The 18,482-nt window shown below is 38.0% G+C and overlaps 2 protein-coding genes across 15 annotated transcripts in view; one reads left to right on the top strand and one right to left on the bottom strand.

Moving 5' to 3' along the window:
• Positions 1 to 18,482, top strand: part of LYRM1 (LYR motif containing 1) — a 28,042-nt gene that overhangs the window by 6,688 nt on the left and 2,872 nt on the right. For 2 of the 14 annotated variants that reach the window (XM_074886090.1, XM_074886086.1), the window contains 3 exons: positions 773 to 931; positions 1,976 to 2,068; positions 3,723 to 5,875. In XM_074886090.1, coding sequence (XP_074742191.1) covers positions 773 to 931; positions 1,976 to 2,068; positions 3,723 to 3,839 — 369 coding nt within the window. In that variant the 3' untranslated portion in view covers positions 3,840 to 5,875. Of the gene's footprint in view, positions 1 to 772; positions 932 to 1,975; positions 2,069 to 3,722; positions 5,876 to 7,184; positions 7,290 to 7,596; positions 7,736 to 8,639; positions 8,706 to 10,922; positions 12,049 to 18,482 lie in introns of those variants that run through there. The other 12 variants (XR_012631167.1, XR_012631162.1, XR_012631164.1 and 9 more) reach the window with 12 other exon arrangements.
• The window catches only part of DNAH3 (dynein axonemal heavy chain 3), a 59,181-nt gene continuing 51,418 nt past the window's right edge, over positions 10,720 to 18,482 (bottom strand). Inside the window, exons 54-60 of the mRNA XM_074886091.1 lie at positions 16,966 to 17,082; positions 15,757 to 15,911; positions 14,819 to 14,986; positions 13,272 to 13,414; positions 12,477 to 12,681; positions 11,316 to 11,453; positions 10,720 to 11,127 (exon numbers count right to left, since the gene is read on the bottom strand). Coding sequence (XP_074742192.1) covers positions 10,774 to 11,127; positions 11,316 to 11,453; positions 12,477 to 12,681; positions 13,272 to 13,414; positions 14,819 to 14,986; positions 15,757 to 15,911; positions 16,966 to 17,082 — 1,280 coding nt within the window. The 3' untranslated portion in view covers positions 10,720 to 10,773. The remainder of the gene's footprint in view (positions 11,128 to 11,315; positions 11,454 to 12,476; positions 12,682 to 13,271; positions 13,415 to 14,818; positions 14,987 to 15,756; positions 15,912 to 16,965; positions 17,083 to 18,482) is intronic.

Here is an 18,482-nt window from a genome sequence, read left to right as displayed (position 1 = left end):
TTACATGATAAAATACTCATTTACATAGAATAAGAACAGGATTTCATTCTTCACCTCTAACAAAGACTCTTATCACACCTGGAGGCTGATTCAGTGGGCTCAGCAGGTACACAGCTCTGAAAATCAAGACATTCAGGACTTTCCTAAATCCACAGTTAGTCTGCCTCTCCTGCAGTGCTGAGATAAAATAGCTTTCCTCACCTTTTCATCACATCAAACTCCAGCTGAATCATTACTACATACTGTAGTGGTATCACAAATAAGCTTCTCAGTCTCTGAAACCGATACTGATTTTCAGCAATATTGTGGTGGTTTTATCATGTACTTTGTTCACAGATTTCAAGATGCTTTGCAAAGATAGGGTCAGCACTGGTATGACAATTTCACAGGAGGGGGGGATGCTCAGAGTTTTGTTAACTTGCCCAATGTCTGTTGCGAAATAGCAATGAAACACAATCCAGGCATTCTTGTACCAGGCTTGGGATTCAGCAAAGCACTAAAGCAAGCGCTTAACTTCGAGCAAGAGCTCAAGCTGTTTGAATGGAGAAGGGTTTAAGTATCGGTTTAAATACTTTGCTGGACTGGGTCTTCAGCTTTCAACAGCTAATTATTGTTTACAGCTATTTCTGTTTTTTTCATACAGCTCAGCATATCTTTAGATAGTGGAAATATTTTTAAAATAATTCAGTTGTGTGAAAAAAGTACTGCTTGGTGGCCTTTTAGCAACTCAAATGCTCATGCATATGTTTGGGGTTTTGTGTTGCTTTTTTAGATGACACCAGTTACTCGACAAGAAGTTCTTGGCCTTTACCGCAAGATATTCCAAATAGCCAAAAAATGGCAATCAGCATCAGGACAGATAGAAGAAACTATTAAAGAGAAAGAGTACATTAAAAATGAAGCCAGAACATTATTCCGAAAAAACAAAAATGTGAGTGTCCTTACAGTTTTGAATTTCTGAATTATTCCCCTCTTGCTCTTTGCACTGTCTCAGTGATTGGATGCTAAGATATGAATATGAGTTGATTTCCCAAAATTTCATTCACCTTAAATGCTGGTGTATTCGGGTTATAGTTTAAATTTCACCCCTGAAATAGTAATAAGAAAACTCAAACCATTTCAGCTCTTCATTAACTACTGTAGAAGTCTAAAATGTCTAGAGCTTTCACTAAAAAAATGCCAAGAAAAAATTAAATTCCAAAGATATACTGCCTATGTAATTGAAGCAGCTTTTGATCTTTCAGAAAGCTAGCTAAGTGTATCATTACCCATGCAATGGCAAACAGAGCTCAGTAGCTTCTTATACTTCCTTTTTTCTTTTCAAAGCAGCAATTATTAACACTTCTTTTAAAAGAAGCACTTTTAATTTTTTTCTTAAGGAAGAAATTTCAAACCCCTTTTGAAAGGGGCGATACAGACTCCGTGGTAATCGGAGGCCCTTCTTGTAATTCAAGATCACAGTACTTACTTATATCCCATTTTGGTCTGGAATTAAGTTGAAGTAATGCAAAATCAAAAAATGAATTTAAGTCACAATTTACACCACATTTCTGACTTCAAAGGAAGTTTCTGGATAGGATGATAACAGAATGTAGACCAAGGAGTCTTCTCCCTTTCTACTCTAGCTACGTTGCAGAGCAATGAATGGGTGAGTGTGGTTTTTTCAAGATATATTAGTAGTTTACATGTGTATTGTCTTTCTACAGAGAAAATACCATGTTTGGGTAAAAACCTCCATCTATAGCCTTAGTCGTGACAGCCTCTGGGCCTTAATATCCAGTGCCATCAAGCCCAGAACTGTTGAGTCAAGGCAAATACTAATGTTACCTTTTATGGATGTGAAAAATACAATCATTGTATCCTTGGGACTGCCAAAAAAAGCTAAAGGAGGTCATGTGACTGTGCATCATTTGCGCTTGAGCTTCCGATTGCTAATTGCTGTACTTGTACAAAACAGTTGTTTGTATGATCTTAGGTAACAGATCCAAAATTGATTAAGCAGTGTATAGAAGAATGTGAGGCAAGAATAGAAATTGGACTTCACTATAACATCCCCTACCCGAGACCTGTGAGTATAAATCTAGTCACAAAGACTTCAGCTATACCCACTTAGCTCTCACTGGACAATAAAACCTTAAGTTTACATCACTGTCAGCGCACTGCATTTTTAGATAAGCCAGTATATAAATGCTATGCTAAATCAGAGCCAAAGAAGCCAAATGTATATTGAAATGTTGTCCATCTCTCTTATTTCACTGTAAATTGGCTGATTTCTTCTCAAAATAAGGAGTCAAAGCCTAAATGGAGTTGCATGAGCTAAACTCCCAAGGTCTGTGAATATTTAGGCAGTCTTGTCTGACCAATGAATGTAGACAGAGACAGTAATGGAATCAAATCGGTTAATCTTTCCACATAATAAAAGAGAATGAGAGAATAAAAATACTTAATTACATCTGCCATAGATACAATAACTTTCATAGCCAACATTACTCGTAACTGTTCTGGTCATAAATCAGGTCTTATAAAGCACTTGCCTATGTTGCTGCTTCTTTTCCCCTGTTCCTAGAGAAAAACATGTCCAAGATTACTGAAATGCTGGAAGTTGCAGGAGTGTCTTCTATTGCACCATTCAATATAGTTTCCTCACTGCCCAGTCACTTCTGTCTGTAATACTTCATGCTGCCTCCCATAGAGACTTCCTGTCTACTCCTGTTGATTAGTTTATATTTTCACATCTGTAGTTTCCTTATCAAGGCAGTCATGGTCAAAATTAAATTGTATCTTCATCAGATGCTTGCCTAGAGTATGGTCACTGTTAGCATCTGCTTCACATACAGCTTTTTCTCCAGTATACAGCATAACAATGCACATCTGGCAAACAGTGCTACTAGAAATGGGCTTAAAATGTATGCTCTGCAGCAGCTTCAAAATCCCAAAGGATCAGTCCTAGATCAGCTCTCTCAGACAAACTGGATGATCATTATTTTTCAGATTCTAGAAATCTCTATTGCTGCAGTCAGTGCTTTTACTACTATTTGCACCTAAACAGCTCTCTTACAGGATGACAGCCTCAGCAACAATAACATCTGACTGCTAACACCTACATTTTTCAATCACTTAGGGGGGATATAGCTGCATGACTCCCACTAACAGTCTTATGAAATATAAAGACTTTGTCAATCAAAGGAAGAGCCTGTCACCTATTGCTCCTTCTGCTTGTGGAGTCAATGACATTGATTGCGCATTTTAATATGGTATATATAACCATGACAATAAGAAGGCAGTCTTTCAATACATACAGTTAGAGGTTATTTTGTGACTTGCTAGGTAGGTATGAATAAAGCACACTTTGCTTTAAGACATCTACTGAGGAATCTTTAGGTGTTTCTAGGTCTTTCTGCTCTGAACATTCTCAGCAGTCCTGTTTCAACAAGTATTTTATCATTACAGTCTGGAGTCAAGCTACAAAACAAGGTTACTAAAGCATAAAATATATAGGATTTTAATAAACAAAACATTTAGGGCCTGAAAGTTACACCACTAATCATTTCTCAGCAAGGGCTCCTCCTAGAAATCTAATAACCTGGTTTGAGATGGTACAGTTGCCCTCTCCAAAGTGTGAAGAAATTATTTAAAACTCATTGAAACCTAGTCTGTATAAATTCTGCCTTTTTCTTGTAGCTTCTCAGTTTGCACCTAACTGGTGGGATTTTCTTTTCCAGATCCATCTGCCTCCTATGGGTCTTGCCCATAAACAAGGCCGTACGTTGCGACACCAGGAAAAGTTAAGGAAGATTTCTAAGCCAATATACCTGAAATCCCATGATGAAGTTTCATAACCCATCATTTAAGCTGTGGTGTGTAATCATATCATTTAAGCTGTGGACTGCAATCCAGGTGATTTGTGCGCACAACTGTGAATTAAACTGTTTTGGTCACTTGCTCACACATTTCCTGAGGCCAAAAAGCTAATTGATACATTGCATATGATGGATAAGGTTAGTCTGGTATTTATTACATTTCAACCACTGACTCATCAATAAAAGTAACACTTTTCAAGGAGTGAGGTGTGATACAAAGATTACTTTGACATCAGGACAAATTACAGCAGGTTTTCAGACTGTGTTAATCTATAGCAGGGTTCTCTGGTGGTTTGAGGATTATATATGCTCAATTGTGATTCAAGGCAGCAGTGCCTTGTGTAAGGGTCAGCAAAAATCAAGAAAGTCCAGGAGAATCAAGCAGACACAGAGCCTCCAGAGCTTCCAAATGCAAGTGGGAATACAGTGACTGCATCATGCAGCTACACTCCTTCCTCTCCTGTCCCTGCTCTGCCTGTTGTCCCTGGAGAAACATTCCAATTTCATAGTATCCTTATGTTTCTAAACGGACAGTAGCAAAGAGACAGCAGAAATGCCACCACTCCTTCTTTTTCCTTTTTACAAACTGCAGAGGAGTGGCTTAGAGCCTCTATGTCAGCTTTTTTTTCCCATTCCTTTGGAGAGGGTGTGGATGTGAAATGCAAAGTTTGGAATGCCATTACACAACTCAGAGTAAAACACTCCAGTGTTGGGTTCCTCAGGTTCCCACATATGGACTGACTGAAAACTCTCCCTTCTGGGTATCACTATGGGAGCGAGCTTAAGATGCTTTGGGTGTCTTCACTGTGCATTTTTACATGGTTAGCTTTTCAACATAATCAGCACACTGGCTTTCTCAACAATTATTTTAGTGCTAGGTTTTAACTCTTACATTATGGACAGAACCACAACTTTATTAAAAGAGAGTATCTACAACTATCTCTTCAGTCTCTTAAGTTTGAGTGGCATTTCTGTTTTGCAGGTGACTTGTGAATGGAAGTGAAACAAAATTAATTTCCCCCTCACTGGCCACCAATTGTTTTGGCTCCTTTTCAGTCCTCTGATTTTAGGAGGTTGTTTACAAATTCTCTTCAGGAAAGTTAGGGGAGCCTTCTGTCCTTCAGGCTAGGAGTACCGATGAGACCAAGCTGTGGACAGGAGCCACACTGTACTGGGAGCACAGCCCACAGCTGCTTTAAGGACAGAGGGTAGAAGCAGCAACCTATTCCAGCCAGAAATTAATGGTGGCAAAAGAAGCAAATTGGAAAAATGCAGTGTAGATTACTACTAAAGTGGGCAAAACCAATGAAATCTCATTTTCTGAGCTCTCCAACTCATCCTAAACTCTCCAAGACCTAATAGACAATGGCAAAGAAATATTCTTATCTGCCTTAAAGATAAGTTAAAACTGGTCATGTGCAGAACAGAATGACAGTTCCTCCCCCAAGAATGTACTTGTAAGAGTGAAAAAAATACAAGTGAATGAGAAAGTACAAGGAAACAATGAGAAGAGCAAGTCAGCATGACAGGTACTGGCTAGCCCATTTCTCACTGCCCTTTATGGCTCCAGTCCACAAAGGTATCTATTCCCATGTAATTATTTCCTGGGAATGCCTCATGTGGAAGTAACACGTAAAATGCGATTGTTCTGACTGTCAGTGGGAGCTTTGCAAATCTACTGCTGCCAGGAAGACACAAAACAAAACTACTTTAGCCTAGGAAAAGGAGGATAGAATAAAGACAGTCAAAAATAACATGATTATACACAATGCTTAATCCTTCACTGAAAGAAGTCCAAATACAGTCAGTCCCTATCATAATTCTCATACACCAGTGTAGAGATGTGTCAGCTGAGCCAAACCAAAATGTGCAGAGACAAGGGTTTTGAATGGAAGCTTAGGCTCATTCTTTGTCATTAAACTATCATTTGAATCTTTTTAATTGTTAAAATTCATGTGGCTAGTGAAGGTACTGATGCTGTGACTCATCAGGTGAATAAACAGCTATGTAAATGAGCAGTCTAAATTTACTGTCTGTATTATAGTCACAACTCTTTCCTGAGCACATACTGTAAGATATAGATTATTTCAAAAGAACGTCCCTAAAATTGCAGAATATTTACACCAAATACAAATAACAGTATGAGTTTATTTCTGAAGGTAAATATAAATAAGCAATTTTAAAAATGCTCAAGTAACCTTAAGTTACTCAAGTGAGTATCCACTTGCTTAACTGAAAAGCCAGTAAGTTGAACTGCAGTAACAGCCTCACATTATTTGGGATGCTTTAAAATGCTAGTTAGCCCGTTAATTTTTCAAAATGTTTGAGAAATTATTAACTAGTGCCTGATCCTCACTACTTTCCAGCACCAGAATGCAAAGACTGAAATTTGCTAAAACCTCAGGCTGTTCAGCTAAAGGAAGGATTAGATCAGCTCTTTTGTCAAGTCTGGGGAGCAAAACCCTTCTTTCACAGCTTAAGTTAAACTCTGTATGGAAAAGAGAATCTGTCTTAAATAGAGTCCTTTGGGTTTGGAGGTCAAACTGGCAAGCTACCATTTTGAGGGAGTTCCATAAAAAAAAGTCTCATCTGCAGCTCAGTCCAGTGGTAGGCAGACATCTCAACTGGTACACATTGTACTAAATTCCAGGGACTGTATAACTTCTGTCAAGAAGTATCCCAACAATGGTGCAATATGTCATTCTTACACATTAATTTTACTTGCAAAAAGATGTTGTCCTAAACTGCCTCAGAGTTCTCAAGAGCTTGTAATGCACTGGATTCAACCGGTCAGTGTACACTCTGTCCTGTACTTCCTTAACTCTCTTAGTCCCCTTCCAGTAAATACTGTCTCTTTCCAATTTATCACACTAGTCAGGAGATGCTCTGGAATAATTTATAATAAAAATATAACATTAACTTTATATTCTTGAAATAAAAATCCTGAGTCATGAACTTCGCTGCAAGCTAACCAGTAGGCAATGCAGCAGTAATCTGTTGACACGATATCTGGCCTTGAACATATAAATAACATCTCCTCTCTGGAAATTCTGTCCCTAATTCCATCATTAGTAAGTAATTTATGAAGCCATGCTCTTATGAAAACAAATTTAACACTAACATTAGCAAGCACACAATCATTTAAGAAGATGGACTCAGCACCTGCTTACTGAACAAACCCCTCGATGATGTCTAGGGGCGAGGAAAGGCTCACTGAGTTGAAGCAGTGACCCAATCTATTCCAAGGGAAGTATCGCAGAACTGAAACAGGTTATCTGATCTATCGTCCTACTAATACGAGTTTGTTCTTGTAATACTTTTTAGATCTGGAGAAAATAAGGCAACCTGGACCTCAGTCTCTTGGGGCTCTACTATGTATCCATCAGAAATGAGATCAGTAACATCCATCTTTTATCCACAGACAGAAAGGTCACTTATTTGATCATACCTATAAACTAATTTTCAAGAATGCTAATTACAGGAGAGACCGGCACCTTTCACTAATTTTTCTAATCCTATTAGGCAAAACATTCTAGCTTATAGGAACTCATAAGTAGAAGAATTCACGGCCTTTGTCTTGTCTTGCTTTTTCATTGTATAATTTTCCCTTTAACAGCCCAACAGTGTTCAAATCAGAGATAGTACTTTCTGTTGCTAAAATGGATTTTTGGACAGATGAGGTACGAGAAAGGTTTCCATCTCCTAAGAAAATATACTAACTCTATCTGTCTTACAGCATGCCTAGCTGAAAAATCTATCTGCTGTTCTGAAGGAGAAAATATCTGTTGCTGTGTAGTGTCTGTATACTGCATCTGTTTTCCATCTGCTTTGAGTTATTAGCAAGGCTGTGAATCTATGATTTGCAGTAATTACAGGTGGGTTTTATGGTTTGTTTAATGAGAGCTTCTAATTAAGAAATGGAAATACTGTATCTGTAAAGCCAAGAATTCTAATATTACTATTACTAGGTACTTCATTTGTTCAAAAATGTTTCACACTTTTATCATGTCCAACTAAAAGCTGAGTTGCCTTTTTTTTTTTAATGCATCTCATCCAAGACAGGTTGTGAATTCTAATGTTTAGCCAGCTTATCATTCTTCAGGAAGGTCTAGAGAATGTTAAGGAAATAATGTTGGGAAGCTCATTTCAAAGAACCACAGGAAAATATCTCTAAGACAGATATCCCCCAACAGTAAATTCCATTACTTTTTCTCTAACAGTAAGGACAGTCCAGGAAATCACATACTTCAGCAATCATCAACTAAAGCAACTCAGCCATGCCTGATCCCTGGTGAAGGGGCAAGCACCAGATGCATGAACCCTCATTTATAGACTCTTATCTATATATTTTGGTCACATCTACAAAGCCTTGAAATATATCTTTAATTACATTGTAAGAGATGCCTTCATCTCAACTTTAAACATTAACACAGAAGAAGCATTTGGAAAATCAACACAGTAACAAGGACATTGCACACGATGTAGTAGCAAAGCCACTATATATTCACAACCACAACTGTGTTGTTTAATAAACTATCCATTAGTGTTTGTTGACAAAAAGGCATTAACAAGTAAGACACATGGCAAGCTATCCCACAGTATTTTCCACAGTTTAAAAGTAATCTGTCTCCATAAAATGTAATTTAGCTAGCATATCCTAGTGTATCTGGCTTTTAATTTAAAATGGCTTAATCTAGAGGACTGTGTTTGCAAGACTAGCATTATCTGAAGAAGGATGAAGAAACTCAATCCTCAAATTTCACCTTCTCTTCCTTCTAGTGTTTTAAGAAGGATTACTCTATCATTGCCCCAGCTTCCCTTTCAGCAGTGCCTCAGCAGTGACAGGTAAGCTGTCACCAGTCACTTGCATGCATAAGCTCAAATCTAAATAGAAGGATCCTTCCGAGAGCAGCGACTGAACTGATCAATCCATAGGGAGGGATCTAACAGCCAGGCCCAGCCTCTCTGGCCTGCGTGCAAAGCACCTATAAAGGGGGGGCTCATGACTGGTTTGTTATCTTTGATGCCACAGTGACTTAATCAGTGATCTGAATTGTTGATGTGATAGCAACAATTAGATGCAGCCATTCAAAAATATAGTAATTACCACAATGGTTTTTTAAATGTGTAGTAAATTTCAGTTAATTTTAATTATATGAAAAGTACAAAGTATCTGTGTTCCTCTTATGAGGCCTAAGAAGACAATTTTTTTAAAGGACCAATTTTAATTAATCTTTATTATAGATCTTCTGAAACACGATTCTCAAAAATTGTTGTCAATTTGGATGACTGTGCTGTAACATTCATAAACAAGTTTTATTTTTGCTATAGGCGCCAAATACCATTTAGTCTAAATTCTTAAAGAGTAGTTTCTTCTTATCAGTAAGTTGAAACACCTGCACATCTCTGTCCCTTTTATTGAAACAAATATCCTTAAGTGTCCTGGCCTGACATCTTTGCCCTAGTCACCCCATAACAATAATGATGCACCAAATGCCTGCGTACTGTTAATGAGGCATCGAACATGGTACATATGTACATGAAGCTACTGCACTAATTACCTATGTATATCTTTGTGCAGAGCAGCACTGTACAACATACCTTAACGCTTTTGCTTACCTGTATGTTACCATTCTTAAAAGTGATTATTTTACTAATATCTGTCTAAAACAAACCAGTGGTTAATAAAACAATAATGAATGCTGTTTTCACCTGTAACAGCTAAGCACAACACAACAGATACATTCCTATGACAAGAACCATATATTTTAATGAGTTGTAGCAGTGTCACTTAATGATTGTAGCAGGATACTGGGAATTGCTGAATTATAGCTGCATCTCTGACTTTGTGAGGCCTCGAGCAAGTCATTAAAATGCTGCAATTTGGGCAATGAAAAAAAAAATACAAGACCCCAAATTAGTGGATGTTTACGCAGTGGGGTTTTTTTAAATGTTTGCCTTGATCTTTGTGCTTCTTGTGTACTGTGTACACAAGAAGTCTAATGATGCATCATTAGTACCTTCTTGTCATGCTGTGGGGATTAGTTAGTGACTGCACAGCTCTTTGAAGATGTTCAGGCTATTTTATTTTTAATTAATGTTTGCAAGCTACTTTGAGCTTCTCTGATGAAAGGGCCTAAATAAGTACAAAATTTCAGGTGGTTATTACTCCAACATGTAAAAGGGCAAGACAAGGAAGTAAAATGAGACTATGGGAGAAAGGGAACAGTTCCATTTATCAGTCACCTGGGATATGTAGGTAAATAACACCAAAATTTAAAAAGTTAAAAAATTATGCGATGAGCATGCTGCTCTGTGCAATGGCAGGTTCTCAATGCATGTGCTGTCTAGAAGTTTTCCATGGAAATTCTGAGGCACATCTTCAAGGATTGTCAGTTATATAGTTTTATAATACAGCTCTGGCAGTTCATTCTAGCTGAGGATGGTTTTACATGTTGACAACAACTATACTCCTGGGACAGAAATGGTAGGCAAATCCACAGAGTCTTATTTGCAAGAGTTGTGGATTAGATTCCCATTAGAATCAGCAGCAAAACTCTTCGGTCCCAATTTTATTTAAAAAAAAAAAAAAAGCCCTATGATAGCAGCTAGGTGGTAGTATTAGGATTTCACAAGATTTGTAGTGATGTGGGTGGCACACAGTTTGATGAGAGGGAGTTCTGTTCATTCTGATCTATTGTAAGATAAAGCTCAGGCCTTTGAAACAAGTTTCTGTTTGTAGTGTTCTATTTTTCACTCACTCTTGCTCAGTGGCTGATAATGGCTAAAAAACAAAGGAATTTAGGAGCTGCTTTGAAGTCAGCAGGAAATCCCAATATAGAAAAAAAAAAATCAGCCATTGGGGAGTAAAGCACATCTTTTAATAACAAAATGTATTTTGACTTGCATACTCTCAGTCATCTAACTGGCATAGTGCTGCCACACCTCGATTTATCCAGTGTTTCTGGGGCTTGTCTGAAGGGAGTTCAATTGAGAGAACATAGTTGGTTGAGTGCCCAGTGGTGGATAAGACACCTCTTCTTGCACTTGTCTTGTATACAGGGCACGAATAGATGTTCATATGAAGAAATGTGGAACTTTCTCCAGGTTTCAGCCAAATTATGGGCAAAGAATCATAAAGGATTTTTGGAAGTGATTCTCCAATCACCAAGGATTCTCTATCCCATCGTGCACCTTCCAAAAAAAGGCCTCGCACATAAGCCCCGTCTTCTGGCATTTTCTCCATTGTGTGCTCCTGTTTCATCACCTAGAATGATTAAACCATTGCTTGATTTTTATTTTATTTTTATCTGGAGTATATTAAATCCTAAAAGTGATAGTCTGAAATTGCTCCTTTAAATAAAATTTCTCTTAATTTGAAAATTCTATTCCTTGCTGCCCCAGAACATGTTTCAAGTCGTTCAAGAAAACCAAAATTCCTCTGCATTTCCTTACCTCAAATTCAAATCCAATATGGTCAATCGGAATGGTGTATTTTCTGGCATAGTTTTGTAAAACACCAGTCAAAAAAGACTGAGTGAAGAAGAATCCCGAGAGCCAAAAGACTGTGGGTGGCCCATTGATGACCCAATCCTGAATATGGAGAGAAAAACCAAACGTAAGAAAAAATACATTTGTGGCTTCACTGTGCCAGTTCACCAGAAAAGGGATGTCTTTTCAGATGCGAACAGCACAATGAGATCTAAACCTTGTTGGGATCCTTTTGATACTACCATTAGTTCTGTATTTTTCAAAGACAACAAATCACAGAAGTCAGCTATTTACGATGACACTCACTGCAGCCAACACATCAGATCCTAGTAGAGGAAATCATTCCAGTACAAAGATGCCAGACAAGGAGATCTCGGGCCAGTATCTTTGTCGGATATCACAAAGGCAGCAGGAAAAACAAGGCAAGGGCAGAACATCCCCACACTAAGCCATGTGGAGTCAAAAGAAGCCCATATGGTGCTCTGATCCAGCAAACAGTAAACTCTGCTGCTTAAACAAATCTTTCAGACACTTCTTTCTAGCTTTCTCCTCCCCTGACATGTACGGGGTTCCACTACATCTCAGTACCTCAGCTCTTTAAAGTACATCTGAAATTTTAAGTAATTTAAAGAGAGCGCTAAGAATGCAAGGGAAATAATGGAAGGGTGAATAAAGAATAAAATAGCTTGTTCAAAAAGTGTGTGGAAATGGTGTCATTTTTTATTAAACTTGAAAGACATTTACAGTCACATATATAAAAATTTAATAGTGCCTGTTATACACTGTTTCTAAAGCATTCTCACACCTGGTTCAGTTTGAGCAGGGAAGTCATTAAGATATCAATGCAAAGTAAAATGCATCTTCTAGAAATAGAAAAATGGAAACTACCAAACACAGCACTGGATTAGCACCAAAGGACTGTACTCCCAACTCATGTTGCTGAGCAATTGCCCAGCTAATTCCAGTGCTGTTGATGCAGTGTGTATTTGGTCAAGAGTATGTGCAAGTAGTTCACAATCTAGAGCTATAAGGGTACTGCTGAGTGAGGACAGCACTGAAGCATGTTTTACTCATTCAGCTTTCAAGTAGCAAGTCCTTAGACCTGTCAGTCTGTGTTTAGCATACCTGGAAGAAGACCAAACGACAGAGGAGGTCAGACACGTAACTTCCCAGTGGCTTTAGTGATGGATAGGATTTGGCAGCCCACATTGATGGTACTTTTCCCATGAGCATGCTATTGAAAACGTCTTCAAGTTCAGATGACATCAACACTTGGCCTTTAATGGCTTTGCCTAAATTAATGAGGCTGCTCCGCACAACTTCAGTAAGCCTTCAGATAAAACAAAGAAATTGTCATCTCATTATTTACTTCTTACTATCTGGCTAAAGACCTCTGAGTCCAACTTGAATGAAGGGCCAGTCGAAGCTGGTAAATGTCCTGTCAGAAATTCGTTATCTCACCTGTAGTTATCAAAACTCTTACTTAACTTTGGAAAAACAAACAAAGAAAAAACACAGAGAAATGAAAGATAGTGAAAATTCCCATTCTGGACAAGGGAAATCAAGTGACAAGAGCTTTAAAGATTGTAACACTAATTAACATAGTGTGCTGTGAATATTGGGGCCTGGGTATGACTTTAAAACAATAGACTGCCCTACCTCAACACAACAAACTCAAATCTGATTTAAGTTCATACTCCAAGAATATAGGTACTATTAATATAGGTACTATTTCTATACTCAGATAGTCAGCTGCAGCTTTCAAGTCTTTTTTAAAGGTTCATCGAAAGCAGACTCTATCACATTAAGAACAATGTATTGTAAAAGGCTTATAATTGTTGAAGGCTTGTGAGTGGCTAGCACTGATGAATGCAAGCATATTCCAGTATTACTAGTCCTACACAAAACACTGAGCCATACCTGTTAAATCGAATTAGTTCTTGCCTAAGGACTGTATTCATGGACTCTTCATAAAGTACTGGGTATACCTTCATAACCTCTTCAACATCAAAGCCACTTGGTAATTTGGAGAGGATGTCCTGCGCCAAATCTTCAACAGTTTCCTGAAATCACAGGTTTGCTGTGAATAAGGAATTTCCCTTTTTTTCATCTATTTTTATTCAATAAATTCCATAAACCACTATAGATTTTATATTTTCTCTGTATAACAACATGGGTATTTTAGTCCATTTTCCTAAAGAAATAGTGTTTACATGCTCTTACTCTCTTTGTGCATCATTCTGTCTGTCTGTCACTGCATGTGCCTGCTTGCTCCTTTTCCCTTCTCAATAATTTTAAATTTGTTAGTAATTTCAGTATAATTTGCAAAAGGGTTTAGGCAACTTCTAAGGAAACATCAGCAGGGTAGACAAGCATCATCCTACTACTGCCACAATGAAGAAAAGACAAAGCATGCAGCATGGGGAAAATGACGGGAAGACTATATGGATACCCCAGCCACGAGAGCAGCTTTACTTACAGCATATTAGACATCAGAGAATACGATCACTAGACAACCCCACAGGAAATGAGGCTCCATCAGTTCCACTTTTCAAGAATCCACATGTGTATAAAATATAGGATGTCAAATCTGAGGGCTTTGAAAGGTCATTTATCTATGTCTCAAAAGGGCATGGATTTGGCCTGAGTAACCTGAGCTGCCAGGACAGGATGGAAAGAAATTCCCAGCAGCTTCACAACCAGGTCCCATGGAGGGGTAGATGACAGTGAGGTCTGTGTTCAAGTGATTCCATTCTGCCAAACTGTCCCCTTTCTTTTTGCCACATAGTTACATGTTTGGGACTGTAGACACTGAAGCAGCCAAGGGGAAGCAAAAAATCGTATCTCAAAACCCAAGAATTCAATGAGTAATCACAGACTGGAAGTGCCATTATAGCACAGACTTCACCAAGAAGACAACTTTTGCCTCTAAGGGGTTTATATTACTTGCCTGATGGCTGAATGACTTGATAAAATTTCCTGGCACTCTGGAGTCTGTCCCCTAGTGAGAATGGCAGGGATGGTCATACAACCACTGCTGGATGAAATCAGGCCACTACATGAACCTGTAGACTGCAGTTAAATGTCATACTTTCAAACTGCCTAGAGATGGATGTGATTTGAGGTGCGTTAGCAACTGTGATTGTTAACTGTGCTCTAACTACAATTCATGATTGAAGTGAAGCACTTTACTGTTACTTTAAAACACAAAATATGAAAGAAACACTCAAAATGCATGTTCTACTCAACCAGGTGGGGCTGTGTGGTATTAACCTATTTGAATTCAAAGTCATTAGGTATCTTCCATCTTTAAAGGTTCTTCTATGCCAAATCTGTCTGCTTCTCTACTGGGACATTCATTCACATCTATTCCAAATGTCACAGTCACGTGATGAGAGGTGTTGGGTTACTCTGAGACCTAGGGCATGACAGGAAAGGGTGCACATTGATCTTTCTTCCCCAGCTACCTGAGGGGATTTGCCACCTCCCCCTGCTTCTCTAGGCAAAGTCAGGAGCACTCCATGGAAAAGCTGGTTAGTCTCCTGGTTATCCTTGCTGATGTCTGCATTTTCATGAAGTCCAAACACTTCAGGGTGTGTTGTAATAGGTAAACTTCGTATGTATTCAATGTAAGACTGTAAAAGAAACATTTAGATACCAAAAAATCATGCAATGATTTACATTAACTATATTCATAAATGATCAGTTAACCCAACTTGGACAGAACCTTCCCATTTACAATCAAACACATTAGTTCCCTGTTATATTCATCTAGGAATTGAATAGTCCACAGAGATAAATATCAAAGTTTTGAATGATACAAAGACTCAGTGAGGAGTTGTTCTTACCCCCTCATCTAAGTAGCAAGAGAAAGCAAGAAGAAGGAATATACATTAGAAATATTCAAGGAGAACTGGTAGGAGTCAGAGAAGAGGGTAGGATGCTGTGTGTATCACCCTTACAACTGCAGGCTACACAGACAGGTGGGATTTGAACTCATTCTGTATCTCTATGCAGTTGTTAGAAGGGAAAATTGAGAATATATGTGCCATTCCACCTTCTCATCCTGATCACTGCTTTCAAGGCAAAAGTGGTTGAAAGAGGGTGCAGAAGTACCCTGTAAATTCCTGAAGCCTGACTCCTGGTGGCTTTCTACAACTCTACTGGAAACCCACACAGGGGTGGCTCTTTGCATCAACAAACATCAGAATATTGGATCATCACACCTTGGGTGTGCAAGATACTAAGTACCAGATGCATATTTCATACATAAGATATATTCTGGCACGGCTTTGTGATCTTATGTATTTTACTTTCTATTTGTTGTACTCAGCATATCAAAGTACAGTGTAGATAAGGTTTTTCCCAATAACTCAGAGACAATTTACATCTGTTATCTTCTCACCTCATATGGACCATGTGGTGGTATGTAGTAGTCATCTCCAGCTGCAAGCATATACTTGTCCTGCTCTATATCCTTGTTGTAAACTATGGAAAGAAGGGACAGGAGAAGACGCCTGTCTTTATCATCTGTTACTCTACCTCCATAGTTACATTCCCCTGGGAAAGGACAAAGAAAACCAGGATGAAAAATTGAAAGTTAATGAACAAATAAAAATTGTTTTGCAATAAAGTTGAAGTTCCAGAGCTCCAGATCTTCAAAAGTTTTTAGGTCCTATGCGTCAATTGATTCAATGGAAATCAGCCACTTTAACACCTTTGGAACTATGGGCCAAATCTGTGTGTCTTCATGATGAAAGGTTTAAGGAACACTATGAGATGATCTGCGAAACTGCTACTCATGCCACAGTAAATAATCTCATATTTTAAATGACAGCTGTTTTGCTTGAAATTCTCATAAGATTTTTTTAGAACTGTCAAAATCTGAACAGTACTATATAGCTGATCCTTGTCTTGTTCCTTTCATGCAAACTTAACCTGATTATGTATGTATACAGTAGAAAACAAGGGATCACAAATACTCAGTACCCCTCTGCAGAAGGGGTTGGAGAGACTTAAGTAAAGGGCAATCAATGAGGGGAAGTTTACACTGATATAAAGTACAGAAAACAGCTAAAACCTCACAGTTATTACTTTAATCCTGACTCCCAAAATTCTTTTTCATAAAGCTATTCATAATGTTAGCAAAAATCAGGAATAATCTTTATAAGACTGATGAAGGAGGTGCCAAGAAGCAGCTGTCTTTCTGGAGAAAGAGAACTGAATAGCCACAGCAACCAAGTTGTTCACACAGGTCAACATCTCCTGCTTTAAACTGATGAGTATTATCACATCCTCTGGTAAACTGCCAATGCTTACTGTGTCAGGATCATATTGATCAGCTAAGGTGAAACAGAGGCCATTGACGTTTTCACTTGACATATATGAAACAAAGACCAGGAGGTTTGCTGGACCATTAGTGATTCTTCTAGCTATACATTACCCAAGACAGAAATGACACCTGAGGGTCTGGGATCCAACTTGTCTGTATGTGGAAGGCCAAGAAGTAAACCTGAATGGAATCCACTCAGTTTGTCAAGAACTCATCAGTTTATCATAGTACCAGCTGAAAGGGCCTAGCAAAGCCAACACACGTTGTGCGTAATGCCTGTACCTGTTAGATATGTCAGAGCTTCAAATGGGATTTCTTCATATTCATTCAGAAACATCTGGATCTGTCGCATACTGATTCTGAGGTCAGACTCGTTGAACTCATATGGAATATTCCAACCTGTTGAATTCGGAAAAGATATACATGGCAATGGTGCACTGTACTGATATGATAACCACACTCAGGAAATTATGGTATTGGTACTATACTGCTACTACAGAGCTGAAGATAACAGCTGCCAGACAGTACCTAGAAGCAGCCCTGGCATTTACCAGGGACAATATGACTCCATAACAATATTGTATCCTAAGGCACTATTACCATCATTCTATGTAATTAAAACATAAGCATAGGCATTTTGGCATCACACACTCCTAAAAAATTATATTTTACCTTAAGCAGAACACAGACCTGCTCAGTACTCTCAGCTAATCTGTTGCTATCTGGAGACGATGAGAACAGGAGTTTTAATTCATTGATTGATTTTAATTTGTAATGAATCTGCCCATTGATTAATGTTGTTTGTATATGACATTCAGAGTAATGGTACAATAAAAAAACCCACACAGGAGAATACTCCAGATAAGAGAATCCTTCAGAAAACCTATACACCTAGCGCAAACCAAAAAATAGGGCTATTGCTGCAACTACCATTCTTCCTCCAGACAGCTGGGGGGAAGGAGTAGATGTTGCTTTTGAAAATGACCTCTTTGTCCCTTACAAAAATTATATTTTTACTTTAAAGCAATAAACATCTTCATACTGGCAGTCTAGTGTTTATTTAAACAGCTGCCTATTAAAATAAGGACAGTGGCTTTCAGTAAAAATATAACATTTCATAATAGTAACCTGTTATGACGAAGACAGAGTCAGTCAGAATGGAAGGCTGAGAACTTCGTGTACACCAGTGGAGAGGGTAAGCTTTATATAGTTACAAAAATGGAATCTATAATTCCATACATTTCTACGTAAAATGTAGAAATTCTATATAGTTTTCTAAACATTTCAAGATTATAGCAAAAGCTGAAGCACAAATCTTACTAATACATATCTTTTCATTGCTGTGTTATGAACAACACACTGCAGTTACATAAATTTGTTTCATACCAAGTGAACATATGCACTAGTTTTGATAAAAGGAAGTATACACATAAATAACACAAGCAGAATTGAAGAAGACACATCTTTAATTATGAAAATTTAAAACAGAACTGGATTTAATGGTTAGTAAGAACTACGGTAATAAGTTAATAATTTTGTAAGCTATAATTTAATGTAACTACTGTATAATATATTTACTTGGAAAACTAGTACTTTCTAGTTCTCCCCCAGGGTAACACTTTTAGTAGCTTTGCCTGAATAAGAATAACAGCTGCAAATAACAGCTTTTAAACTTTATTATGTTCTGTGCAACATAGATTGCACTCTTGTAATATTGCTAACAACTGCCTTTTTACAGGAAGGCTCCAATAATGCATTTCAAAACTACTAATCTTTTTGAAACAACCTGCAAAATAATC

Source organism: Strix uralensis, chromosome 16, assembly GCF_047716275.1.
Source record: "Strix uralensis isolate ZFMK-TIS-50842 chromosome 16, bStrUra1, whole genome shotgun sequence".
Classification (NCBI taxonomy): domain Eukaryota; kingdom Metazoa; phylum Chordata; class Aves; order Strigiformes; family Strigidae; genus Strix; species Strix uralensis.
Note: the sequence above shows the minus strand (reverse complement) of the source record. Positions and strands in the feature narration are given on the sequence as shown.